Genomic DNA, 12,409 nt, shown 5'->3' with positions numbered 1-12,409 from the left:
GTAAAAAGGGCTTTATAAATACATTTGATTGATTGAAAAATGTATTTGATTAATAATATATCTCATGGTAGGGTGGAGTATGCAAAATGAGTCAACTTTGAGCACCTACTTTCTGACCACTTCTACCATGGGCAAATATATATAGAAAGTTTTATTGAAATCAAAAGGGGTACGGTCAAAATGTGATTGAAATCAAATGGAATGACCCTATATCTAATATCGTTGACGTGTTGTAAACCACAAGGCCTAAGACTATTTCTAAATAATTATCTGAATTACGAATATGCTCGAATGGCTATGGGTATTCACATCCTATATTTTATTTAAGAGAAATATATAATAATATAATAAAAATATAATAATATATTTCACATTATTATTATTATTATCTTTAAAATGTCAATCCTAGACCCTCAACCTCACAGCATGTGCTATCATGCTTATCCAATTCATAGGCATAGGCCTATATTGTTAAATGTATTTATTTTTACTAATCAAATGCATCATTTGTTTTAGGTGATTCATGTTAATATGGATGGACGTCTTTAGGCCTATAACTTTCTCGAACAGGCTTAGTTCACATAGGCCTTATAATTGTAGTCTATTTTTGCAACACATGATAATTCTTACTTTTAAACTGACCTAATACGAGACAGATGCATAGGTGCATGCCTTAACAACATACGATATACGCTGTAATTTCTGAAAAATAAGCATATAGGCTTTCCAATTCCCTGACCTACACAAACAATTTGACGGAAATACAAAATACAATTATAACAACTGTCAGGTTAGGCTTACAAGCTCAAATAAAATACATTGAATAATTCAATGATGTGCTTCCTTTGAAAATAAAACGAACAACTAAAAGTCACACATTGAGCTAACAACATTGATGTTGTCACATAAATTAGATTACTTATTATATTGCCCGTGTGTGCGTGCGTGTGCACTGTCTTTTAATGAATAATTATGAAATCATCGACACTTGTTCTATTTCCTTTTTATAGTTTATTAATAAAAAAATATTAAACAAATCACAATGTGAACCAGAGCTACCATACATTTCAATGAAATCCCCCTCCAACATGTTCCCTTATTTGTCTTTGTCATATAAAATAAATGTTCCCTTAATCCTAATCGATTTCTAACTGAAGTTTGCAGTACCCTACAAGTGCCTGTAGTCCTAAATAACCTAAAGCCATATGGGTTGTAGTGATATTTGCTCATAATTTACTTGGCACCTGTCCATGATCTGCTGTTTCGTCAATAGCACATCAGTTTTCTCTCCCTGTAAAACGACTCTCCTCGATCAATATCTTCATATCCCCCCATTGGCCAACTGACAGTGCCTTCATTGGCGCAGAGACGCAATGACTCGAATACTGCCGACTCAGTGGATGCATCAGATGTCAGTCAAAGGGAAGACGCATGTTTTGGATGCTGAGAATTGATACTTCAGAAAAGTGTTAAAAGTTTATGGAAGCAGAAAGGATGCTGTTGGTTAAGACGTGCTTTTCTTCGCATTTGGCCGACGATGTTGATGTACACCGAGTCCGACCATAGGCTATACATATTCTCCCCCTTTTGACGGTTCATTAGTCGGATAAGGTAGGTGTCGTCAAGAGATGAAGATCATTCACTTCTTGTCAGTGTATATTCTTGCATTTATCATCCCCAAAGATTTCATGTTATTTTACAATTCGGAAAACAATGCCAAACGTTTAGGAGATGGTTTGATGTGTCTTCAAATCTTTTAAAGAGGAAATGTGATTTTCTGTCCCGAACACAGGTAAATGTGAACACAGAAAATACACACTGGGAACAACGAAATTCCGATGCAGAAATCCTCAGCACTCTTCGGGATGGTCAGTCACTGCCAAACCCCATCGTTTTCAGACTTCACGGGACTGACTCTCTCCATGTACAGCAGTAAATCGGACATCTGCGCCAGACGCATCGGGAACGACGGTTTTGGAGCCCAGAGTCATATGCAATGTCCGAGTCCAAAGCGGCATGCCGCGCCAGAAGAGCGCTATGGATCTCAAGAGAAAGGCCTTTTGACAGCCAAATCTCCCCGCGCCTGCTTCTCTCTCTCCCCCGAACAAGGTAAAGGCCTAACCTTTGATTCAACGCGCTCATCTGTATCGCATAATGTATTTTATCAGTAAAATCTAGTTGTTTAAAGCAACAGTTTTTTTGGGGTGGTGAAACGTGCGGTCTAAATCTAAATTGTATCATGCTAATATTGGGGCAATATTAACACAATGACTAACATTTGTAGCTTCTAATTTGCACTTTTTATGCTAACAGGGATTCTATTTGTTATAAGTGTATCAAATAATATCTTATTATTGTCATTCCTTCCAGCCCTTATTGTCATTCCTTCCAGCCCATCCATCTGGTTACTCTGAAATTGTGCCAGAGTTTCTGGTTGGCCACATATGGAGTCTTTATAAGTGCAATGCTCTTCCTCTTTGATCCACTGTATATTTAGGTTGACAGATCTGTGTTTGCAGTTGTGGATTCTACTGTTGATAACAACCTCATTAATTAAGTGCAGAGGTCACTGATGTATAGTCTTGCCAATTTCATGAAGAGCACCACAATCAAAGTCATCTCAGCCACACAGCGCAGCCCTGTGAAGGGATTGAAGTGATACATGTGAAGGGACAGCCTGAGAATGGAGCACTTTGACTTCTCCTCTATGGATCATCAACAGATGTGACTGCACTCACTTTAGGGAACAGTGCTTAATTTAACAAGTTCTGTATGAGGACAGATTGAGGTGGACAGATGCGGACATCTCTGGAGTATATGAGCGGATACCATTTCACTGAGCTGTTATAGATAACATACTGTCATTGGATAGGTACGAACTAACTTCAATAGACACATTTAATAGAACATTATTTATGTAGCCCATTAGCACATGTTTATTTTAAGAAATACATTTTAAGCGTAAATGTAATAGTAGATATTTTAAGATTAAATGTCATTTGTTTGGTGAATTACCTAAAATAGTTAGAATTTTAAGCATCATTGAGATTAATAAACATTCCTCAAGGCTTTTCTATAATCTAATTTGTAACCTCCTCACTCAGGTTTATTAACAAACATTAAATTGTTTAAATAATTATTGGATATTTTGTACTGGGATGAATGCAGGTAGTGCTTCATGATGTAGTGGTATTATGTGGCAAGTATCTTGTCTGGGACTTAAATACTTGTGTTAGCGCCTATGTCTAACCCCTAAAACGTTAGCTCAGTGGGCTAACATGTTGATGGTGAGTTGTGCAGACGGTCTGGGTTTGATACCCTGCCGTTAGTTACACACGCATACCGTCTGCTTCAAATCTGTCAAACATACAGTATTATTTTGTATTTTCTTTCTGGCATGCTTTGAAGATAAAATTATATTTTTTTATCCTTTTCATCATTCAGAAATATAGAATTTCTTGAACTGAAAAGTTCAGTTGTTTTGTTTGATATTCTCATTTTTTTCAATCATAAATTATTTTTGACTGTGAATCATGCACAGGCCTTGAGTGCAGTGACTAGTCTTCAGACCCTTTCATACCCTTGTCTTGAAACAACGGTCAGATACATACAGTCAGGTCCAAAATGATTGGCGCCTTTGATAAAGATGAGGGGAAAAAGACTGTATAAAATAAGTAATACAAATACTGAGCTATATCTAATATTGAATGCTGAATTTAAAAAATATATATTTTCTACTTATGCATCCTTATTTCAACACCAAACTCACCACTGGTGTACGTGGCTAAAGAGCTCTATTTTCATATCATCAGACTATAGCACCAGTTTCAATCCAAGTGCCAGTGCCGTTTAGCAAACTCCAGTTTTTTACATTTGTTGGATGACATGAAAATAGAACTCTTTGCTGTTGAAATAAGGATGCATAAGCAGAAAAGAATCCCATACCTACTGTAAAATAAAACATGAATAACAATGTTTTAAGTGAGAAGTAGGCATTAGTCAGAGGCCAAAAAAGAAAGGAAAAACACGAGCACTGCAATGCCTACCCCACCCATGCTCTACCAAGGTTTTCCAGCACTACAGTAGCAATGTTGATCTATTGTACTTCAAACAATGTGTATGCAGGTTGCTTAGGATTCAAGCCAGGTTGCCTAGTGTTTGGAGTAACGTTAGCTAATGTTAACGTTAGATGAGCAATGCCCATTACGTGTATTATACATTAGCAGTGTGGCAGTTTCCCAAAGTTTGGTGTTGACTATGAACTTTACTTAGCTAGCTAGCTAGCTAGCTGTGCTTTTTTGGAAGAATGTGGGAGATATTTTCAACATTGAGTTGTCCCGGTGCATCGCAATCTGTCCATACAGCTAATGTTACAGTCTTGTTGGCTTTTAGCTAACTAGCTAATGTTACTGGCTAATGTTAGTTGGTTAGCTAACTGGCAATAGCGGCTAAGGACATTCGCTATCTTGTTTGTGCTTATGTGGTTGTGTTCTGATTACACGCAAGTTTCAAGGCCAACAGTTTACACAGATAACTTCAACCATGTGAAACACCTTCCATAGTAAAGTATAGCTAGCTTCCTTTGCTTGTAGCTTGCCACTCATCCAACTGGTGTTAGCGAGCTACTAGCGCTGTTTCTGTGCAACCCAAGGGCTTTGGCCTGATTTTAGAACTGAAAAGATGTTAGTATTGTCAGAAGTTCTACAAAAAGGTAGCACATCATTGGTTCTTAATGGGCAGAAATCAAAACAGTTGCCCCTACAAACATATTCAGTCCGAAAGGTGGCAAGTCTAATGGTCACTTTATGGATGCTGTAGTCTCGTCCTTACTGATGCCTAGATATTCAGCTAGGTCAGTGCAAGAAAATTATTATTTTTTCCTAATGCCAATGACCCAATTCGGTATGTGGTTCTTGGTAACGGCCAGATGGCTCATGGCGAGAGGCTGGGAGTGTGTTGTGTACCTCCAATCAAGTTGATTTGCTAATTTTCATCGACATTGGTGTCATATTGGCTTAGATATGACAGTAGGGAGATTGGAATTTAACATTGAGCTTCAACCAATGCATACAGTATACTATTTTAATATGGTGGTGGATCTTGGATGTTATGGGGCTATTTTGCTTCCACTGGTCATGGGGCCCTTGTCAAGGTCAATGGCATCATGAACTTTACCCAGTACCAGGACGTCCTAGCCAAAGACCTGATAGCCTCTGCCAAGAGGCCAAACATTGGCCGCAAGTGGATCTTCCAGTAAGACAATAACCCCAAGCACACATCAAAATCCACAAAAAAAAAGGTTAATTGACCACAAAATCAACAGTTTGCAATGGTAATCTCAGTCTCTGGACTTGAACCCCATTGAAAAACTGTGGTTTGATTTGAAGAAGGCCATCCATAAACGCAGACGAAGGATATCAAGGATCTGGAAAGATTCTGTATGGAGGAATGGTCTAACAAAATCTTTATCTGAGCAATTGTATTCATATAATCTATTATAATTGTCACAAAACATTTCATACAATATGGCTTAGTATTTGTATGACTTTTTGCTCATCTTTATCAAGGGTGCCCATAATTGTATATAGACAGACACCATTGTATACCTACCCGAATTATGTGGGGGGAAAGCCTGGTCTACTTCATGTGTGAAATCCTAGGCTACTTTACATCCTGTTGAGAAGATATGAAATTATGTTGTTGTTGTGCAGAGGGCAGATTTAATTACTCCCTCATCCTAAATTATGATGATACAAAACCCACTTTTATATTAGCAGGTCATCCTTTAACAAAAAGAGGCTCAAAGGATTTGATTATTGTTTTTCCTGGCCAAACACAAACCATATGTCTCTCTGAATGTCTCTCAGCATTTATGTGGACTGACTCCTCTGAGCTGAGCACCGTTGTGCCCTCACCATCGTTCCAGACCAACATGAATCATGACATTGTCTTTATGATGCTTTTGTACTGGATTTGTTGTTGAATGTGGGAATGTGGGAATGCAAGATATGTTGTGGATGAAGTTATGGTCTGTGTGGATGAATATTCAAGAGAAACATTTATAGTCCTTTTTTCATTTTCTTGAAAGACATTTAGATGATTATTCAGTGTTGTGCAGTTAGAAATATTTATGAAAGGTAAACATGCCCACATATACATTTCTTTTGCTTGCTTCAGCTGTCCAAAGGTATTTTTATAGCAGACAAAAATATGTTCCTAAGCAATAACAGCGATTGAGTTCTTTGTTTGGGGTGAAGTTTTGTGGAATAGTTTCACATATTTGTTTTAGTCTTAGCAGAGTTCAGCCTCTTTCTTAGGGTAGTGCCTCAGCCCTAATCCCTATGCTCACGTTGTGGTGTGTTTTACAGTACTGAATCTATAGACAGTACATGTAAATGATCTATAGGGCTCATCAGGCTTTGGTATTGTGCTTCATTTCAGCCTAATCTTATTTCATTCGCCTGTCTCTGGATGAGACTATAGGAATGTTGGACCATTATTTTAGATTTATGCCATAGATAGCCTGGACTCAACAGATGATGAACCTCTCTCTGTGCGGAGGGGAGACAATGGTTTTAGAGTAAAGAGCATACATTTATCAAACATTTATTCAGAGAAAGTGAACTTTTCTGCCCTGCCTTTATTGTATGTCTTTTATACAAGAAATGAAACGTTACATGTCATGACAGAAGAATATGGCCAATTTCTTTCCAGACAAAGGGCTTCATCAGAAGAGTTGTAGAGACAACAATGCGAACCACGTGAAACCATCAGAAATGTCCATGCCTTAATCTCGTGTCGAAGCCTTAATTGTTTTATGATGATCATACCATGGATCATTTAGCTATTTGATTTAGAATTTTAGGACCCCTGTAGGTATCCCCCCCAAAAATATATACAAATGATTTGATGAAACATTGAATTTGGATTTAATGTTGTTAGCCCATAGAAACATGTTGAATAACAGATTCATACATGTAAAAACAGATAATCAAATGTAAGTATGTTTTGAAGTGTCTGTCCTATGTTTGAGAGATATAAGAAAGAGTCGAATGAAAAGGATTTACTTCAGACACCGGACAAGGCCTAAATCCCTGTCATTCGCATGAAGAAGAGAGAGAGGTACAGGGGAAGTAGGTTGGGGTGCCTTGTAAGGATCCTGACGGCGAGGGGGAAATCTGCCTCTACCATCCGTCCTATTAGCCAACGTGCAATCATTGGATAATAAAGTGGATGAGTTCCGATCAAGACTCTCCTACCAACCGGACATTAAAAACTGTAATATCTTATGTTTCACTGAGTCGTGGCTGAATGATGACATGTATAGCATACAGCTGGCTGGGTTTTCAGTCCATCAGCAAGATAGAACAGCTTCCTCCGGTAAGACAAGGGGTGGTGGTCTGGGTCTATTTGACAATAACAGCTGGTGCACAAAATGTAATATTTAGGAAGTCTTGAGGTTTTGCTCGCCTGAGGTAGAGTATAAGCTGTAAACCACACTATTTACCAAGAGAGTTTTCATCTATAGTTTTTCGTAGCTGTCTATTTACCTCCACAAGCCGATGCTGGCATTAAGACCGCACTCAACAAGCTGTATAAGGCCATAAACAAATTAGAAAATGCTCATCCAGAGGTGGCACTCCTAGTGGCCGGGGACTTTAATGCAGGGAAACTTACATCCATTTTACCTCATTTCTACCAGCATGTTACATGTGCAACCAGAGGAAAACAAACTCTAGACCACCTTTACTCCACACACCGAGACGTGTACAAAGCTCTCCCTCGCCGTTCATTTCGCAAATCTGACCATAATACTATCCTGATTCCTGCTTACAAGAAAAAACTAAAGCAGGAAGTACCAGTGACTCGCCCAATACAGAAGTGGTCAGATGACGCAGATGCTAAGCTACAGGACTGTTTTGCTAGCACAGACTGGAATATGTTCCTGGATTCTTCCGATGGCATTGAGGAGTACACCACATCAGTCACTGACTTCTTCAATAAGTGCATCGATGATGTCGTCAAATGTCGACAATGTCGACAATGACCGTACGTACATACCCCAACCAGAAACCATGGATTACAGGCTACATCTGCACTGAGCTAAAGGGTAGAGCTGCCGCTTTCAAGGAGCGGGACTCTAACCCGGACGCTTATAAGACATCCCGTAATGCCCTCCGATGAACCATCAAACAGGCAAAGCGTCAATACAGGTCTAACATTGATTCAGACTACACCGGCTCTGACGCCCGTCAGATGTGGTAGGGCTTGTAAACTATTACGAACTACAAAGTGAAGCACAGCCACGAGCTGCCCAGTGACACGGGCCTACCAGATAAGCTAAATTACTTCTATCCGAGCTTCGAGGCAAGCAACACTGAAGCATGCATGAGAGGACCAGCATTTCCGGATGACTGCGTGATCACGCTCTCTGTAGCAATGTGAGTAAGACCTATAAACAGGTCAACATTCACAAGGCCTCAGAGCCAGATGGATTACCAGGACGTGTACTCCGAGCTTGCGCTGACCAACTGGCCAAGTGTCTTCACTGACATTTTAAACCTGTCCCTGCCCGAGTCTGTAATACCAATGTAATTTCAGTCAGACCACCATAGTCCCTGTGCCCAAGAACACCAAGGTAAACTACCTAAATGACTACCGGCCTGTAGCACTCATGTCTGTAGCCATGAAGTGCTTTGAAAGGCTGGTCATGGCTCACATCAACACCATTATCCCAGAAACCCTAGACCCACTCCAATTTTGCATACTGCCCCAACAGATCCACACATGACGCAATCTCCATTGCACTCCCCACCTGGACAAAAGGAACACCTACGTGAGAATGCTATTCATTGACTACAGCTCAGCGTTTAACACCATAGAGCCCTCAAAGCTCATCACTAAGTTAAGGACCCTGGGACTAAACACCTCCCTCTGCAACTGGATTCTGGACTTCCTGACGGGCTGCCCCCAGGTGGTAAGGGTAGGTAACAACACATCTGCCATCCTCAACACAGGGGCCCCACAGGGGTGTGTACTCCGTACCCTCCTGTACTCCCTGTTCATCCATGACTGCATGGCCAAGCACGACTCAACACCATCATTAAGTTTGCCGACGACACAACAGTGGTAGGCCTGATCACCGACAACGATGAGATATCCTATAGGGAGGAGGTCAGAGCCCTTTTTTTGGCATGGGTCCTCAGATCCTCAAAAAGTTATACAACTGCACCATTGAGAGCATCCTGACTGTTTGCATCACTGTCTGGTATGGCAATTGCTCGGCCTCCGACCGCAAGGCACTACAGAGGGTAGTGCGTACCGCCCAGTACATTACTGGGGCCAAGCCACCTGCCAACCAGGATCTCTATACCCGGCGGTGTCAGATAAGACCCTAAAAATTGCCAAAGACTCCAGCCACCCTAGTCATAGAATGTTCTCTCTGCTACTGCATGGCAACCGGTACCGGAACGCCAAGTCTAGGCCCAAAAGGCTTCTTAACAGCTTCTACCCCAAAGCCATAAGACTCCTGAAAAGCTAATCAAATGGCTACCCTGATTTTTACACTGCTGCTACTCTCTGTTTATTATATATACATAGTCACTTTACCTCTACCTGCATGTACGTATTGCCACAATTACCTAAACTAACCTGTGCCCCCGCACATTGACTCTGTACCGGTACCCTCTGTATATTGCCTCTTTACTGTTATTTTATTGTTGCTCTTTAATTATTTGTGATTTTGCTATTTTCTTCTTTTAAATTTTTTTTATTTTTTACTTCAGTTTATTTTAGTAAATACTTTCTTAACACTTATTTTTCTTAACTGCATTGTTGGTTAAGGGCTTGTAAGTAAGCATTTCACTGTAAGGTCTACAGTACACGTGGTGTATTCGGCAGATGTAACTAGTACATTTTGATTTGATTTGATCTGCACTGAAATGTCTGAACTTGCAAACTCATGGGATAGCTAAAAAGAAGTTTGGCTACAATATGCTGTCCTAACATTGAAAGATGTTACCGAGGTGACATTGTCCACTGAACCCCCTTTCGTCCTCAAAAAGTCGGTTCATCTTACCAAAAACAATAAACCTGTAGCTAATATTGACAAGTCTTCATTACATAATTATACATCTAGGTAAGATTATTTGTAGTGGTAAAATCAATATTTCTGCTTGCTGACTGAACCAATCTCAAATCAATCAATATGAATTGAAAGGCAGGGATGCTAACAACGTCAGTTCATACACTTAATCCTGAATACTCCCTCTAGCTAGCTAGCTAACTTGTAGTGAAGTTCTAGCTAATGCACAAATTAGTTTTCGTGATATCTGTTCTGCCGTGATTAGTGCGCTGAGTTCTACAGCACAGCTGACCCTTCTTTGCGACGTTATCGTGTTGGCCAAATGTTACAAAGTAGTGAGGGACAGTGCCAGCTGTCAGAGTCAGATACATGCGGAATTCTGAGAACAGTCCCATAACTTTGGTGCCGTACAACTTCATCAATAAGCTGGCAAACTAGCTAACGTATGGCCATTCAAACCAGTTACCACAAGGCTGCTAGTTGGAATACATTTGCTCAGTTAATCGAGCATAATTTGCCATAGTAGCCAGTGCGTAATAGCTACTGAGAGCGGAGTGATTTTCAATAGTAGTGCACTATTTAGGGAGTAGGCTGAGATTTGGGACAAAGCCATAGAATCTCCGGCAACATTGGCCAAGCCGGGAGAAACTTTAATAAGGTATCAAATTAAATAAAAAAATAGAAGCTTAAAAAACATGATCGCGAGGAGGCCATTTGTCTATGCTAGATAATATTGTATTTGCTGGTGGGCACTGATATGTATAGTGCAGTAGCCTCAAGGTAGGCTACACTGCAGATTAACTGCTGTTTCCTTTGTTAAGGGTATTGCCACTGACTGAGTCCACTACCGTAACTGAAGCAATGCCTGGCCTGCTTCCCTGAAATTCCTATAGAAGGTTCTGTAGACAGTACATCAGGATTCCATAGACCAACAAAGTATACAGATCTCATGCAAATCGTTCTTCTCCCTGCGACTATAATATCTGTTTCAATTTGAACATTTAACATCATCATCACTATTTGATTACAATTCATTTTCCAAAAGTTTACAACAACTAGGGTTGGACTTTAAGGGAACTAGTTATTGAAACAAAACCGGTAACTGGAGTTTGGGGATTAGAATGAAGATTGTGCTGCACAAAAAGAAGATAATATATTCATCTCATTTCACTTCAAACATTTCTTATGGCATAACAACACACTTTTCTTTGAATATCCCCAATCCCACTTAGCGGTTCTGATGAAATAAGGCCTTTAGTCTAAGCCATATTTTTTATTATCTCTGGCTGCTGGGCCGGTCCATTCTGCTAGTGCGGAGGAAGGAGTCACTATTGATTCAAACCCGTTCAGCTCTGGCTCTATCTCACTGACTCTCACTCTGGGTCTCCCCTCGAGAGCCCATATGGATAATTCCATATGGAACACATCAGGAATTCAACACACCAATCATATCTTAGTGTCTCTGACTAAATCCCCATTATGTGACAGTTCGGGTCAGAGCGGTGTCCGAGCGGTAATCTAATTGGCATAATAATTGCAAAAAATCCCCATCAAAATCTGTTTTTTTTAAAAAGCTAGAGATGTCTTGTTTTCTGCATGGGGCTGCGTCTCAAGCCACCACATCCACTGATATCAGCCTTCTGCGGTGGAAGGTGGCAGAACTAGAGCGGTGTTTGTCAGACCAGGAGACATCCCGAAAATCGGTCTTCTCACAAAAACGTCTTTAACATCTGAAAGGTTTCCTTTTTGCTCTGCGACCCCAACAATTGATGTCTGTAGCATCTGAGTGGTTTTGGCTACAATATAATAGCTGAGACTCTCACAAGCACGGCGTTTTTCGTTTTCCTCTGTCCTCCAAAAGTGTCACGGACTGGTCTGAAGGTAACCAGGTACCGGGCAAAAAAAATGTATGGAAGTGAATAGGAAATTTCCATGCCAAAGGTATACGTTGTCGAGGTCGAGGAAGGATGTGAAAGAAACATCCGCAGTGAGAAATTTTACAACATGAAGTCACAATCACAACACAATCAGAACGATCCGGAACTATTTTACGCTGGGAAGATTTTTTACATGACCTACGGCATTGTCTCAAGTCAGATGGCGTCACTCATACGCAATGCTCGTCCCGCAACAGATCGGTTTTGTAAGACATGGAACTCATCTAAAAAACTCTAGATTTTTTCCCACTCGCCTAACACTAGTTCCTAATTCGGACTAGAGCCTCATGGGCCCTGGTCAAAAGTAGTGCACTATATAGGGAATAGGGTGCCGTTTGGGATGCAGATAATGAGCTTATTTGAGGAAAATGTTTTAATTAGAGCAGAA

The 12,409-nt window shown here is 40.3% G+C and overlaps 1 protein-coding gene across 1 annotated transcript in view; it reads left to right on the top strand.

The window, feature by feature from the left end:
• The first annotated feature begins 1,404 nt into the window (after positions 1-1,404).
• The window catches only part of LOC112250644 (zinc finger protein GLIS1), a 105,209-nt gene continuing 94,204 nt past the window's right edge, over positions 1,405-12,409 (top strand). The window contains exons 1-2 of the mRNA XM_024420965.2: positions 1,405-1,611; positions 1,793-2,109. Coding sequence (XP_024276733.1) covers positions 1,839-2,109 — 271 coding nt within the window. The 5' untranslated portion in view covers positions 1,405-1,611; positions 1,793-1,838. The remainder of the gene's footprint in view (positions 1,612-1,792; positions 2,110-12,409) is intronic.

This window comes from Oncorhynchus tshawytscha, linkage group LG05 (assembly GCF_018296145.1).
Source record: "Oncorhynchus tshawytscha isolate Ot180627B linkage group LG05, Otsh_v2.0, whole genome shotgun sequence".
NCBI lineage: Eukaryota > Metazoa > Chordata > Actinopteri > Salmoniformes > Salmonidae > Oncorhynchus > Oncorhynchus tshawytscha.
This window is presented reverse-complemented; position numbering and strand designations above follow the sequence as displayed.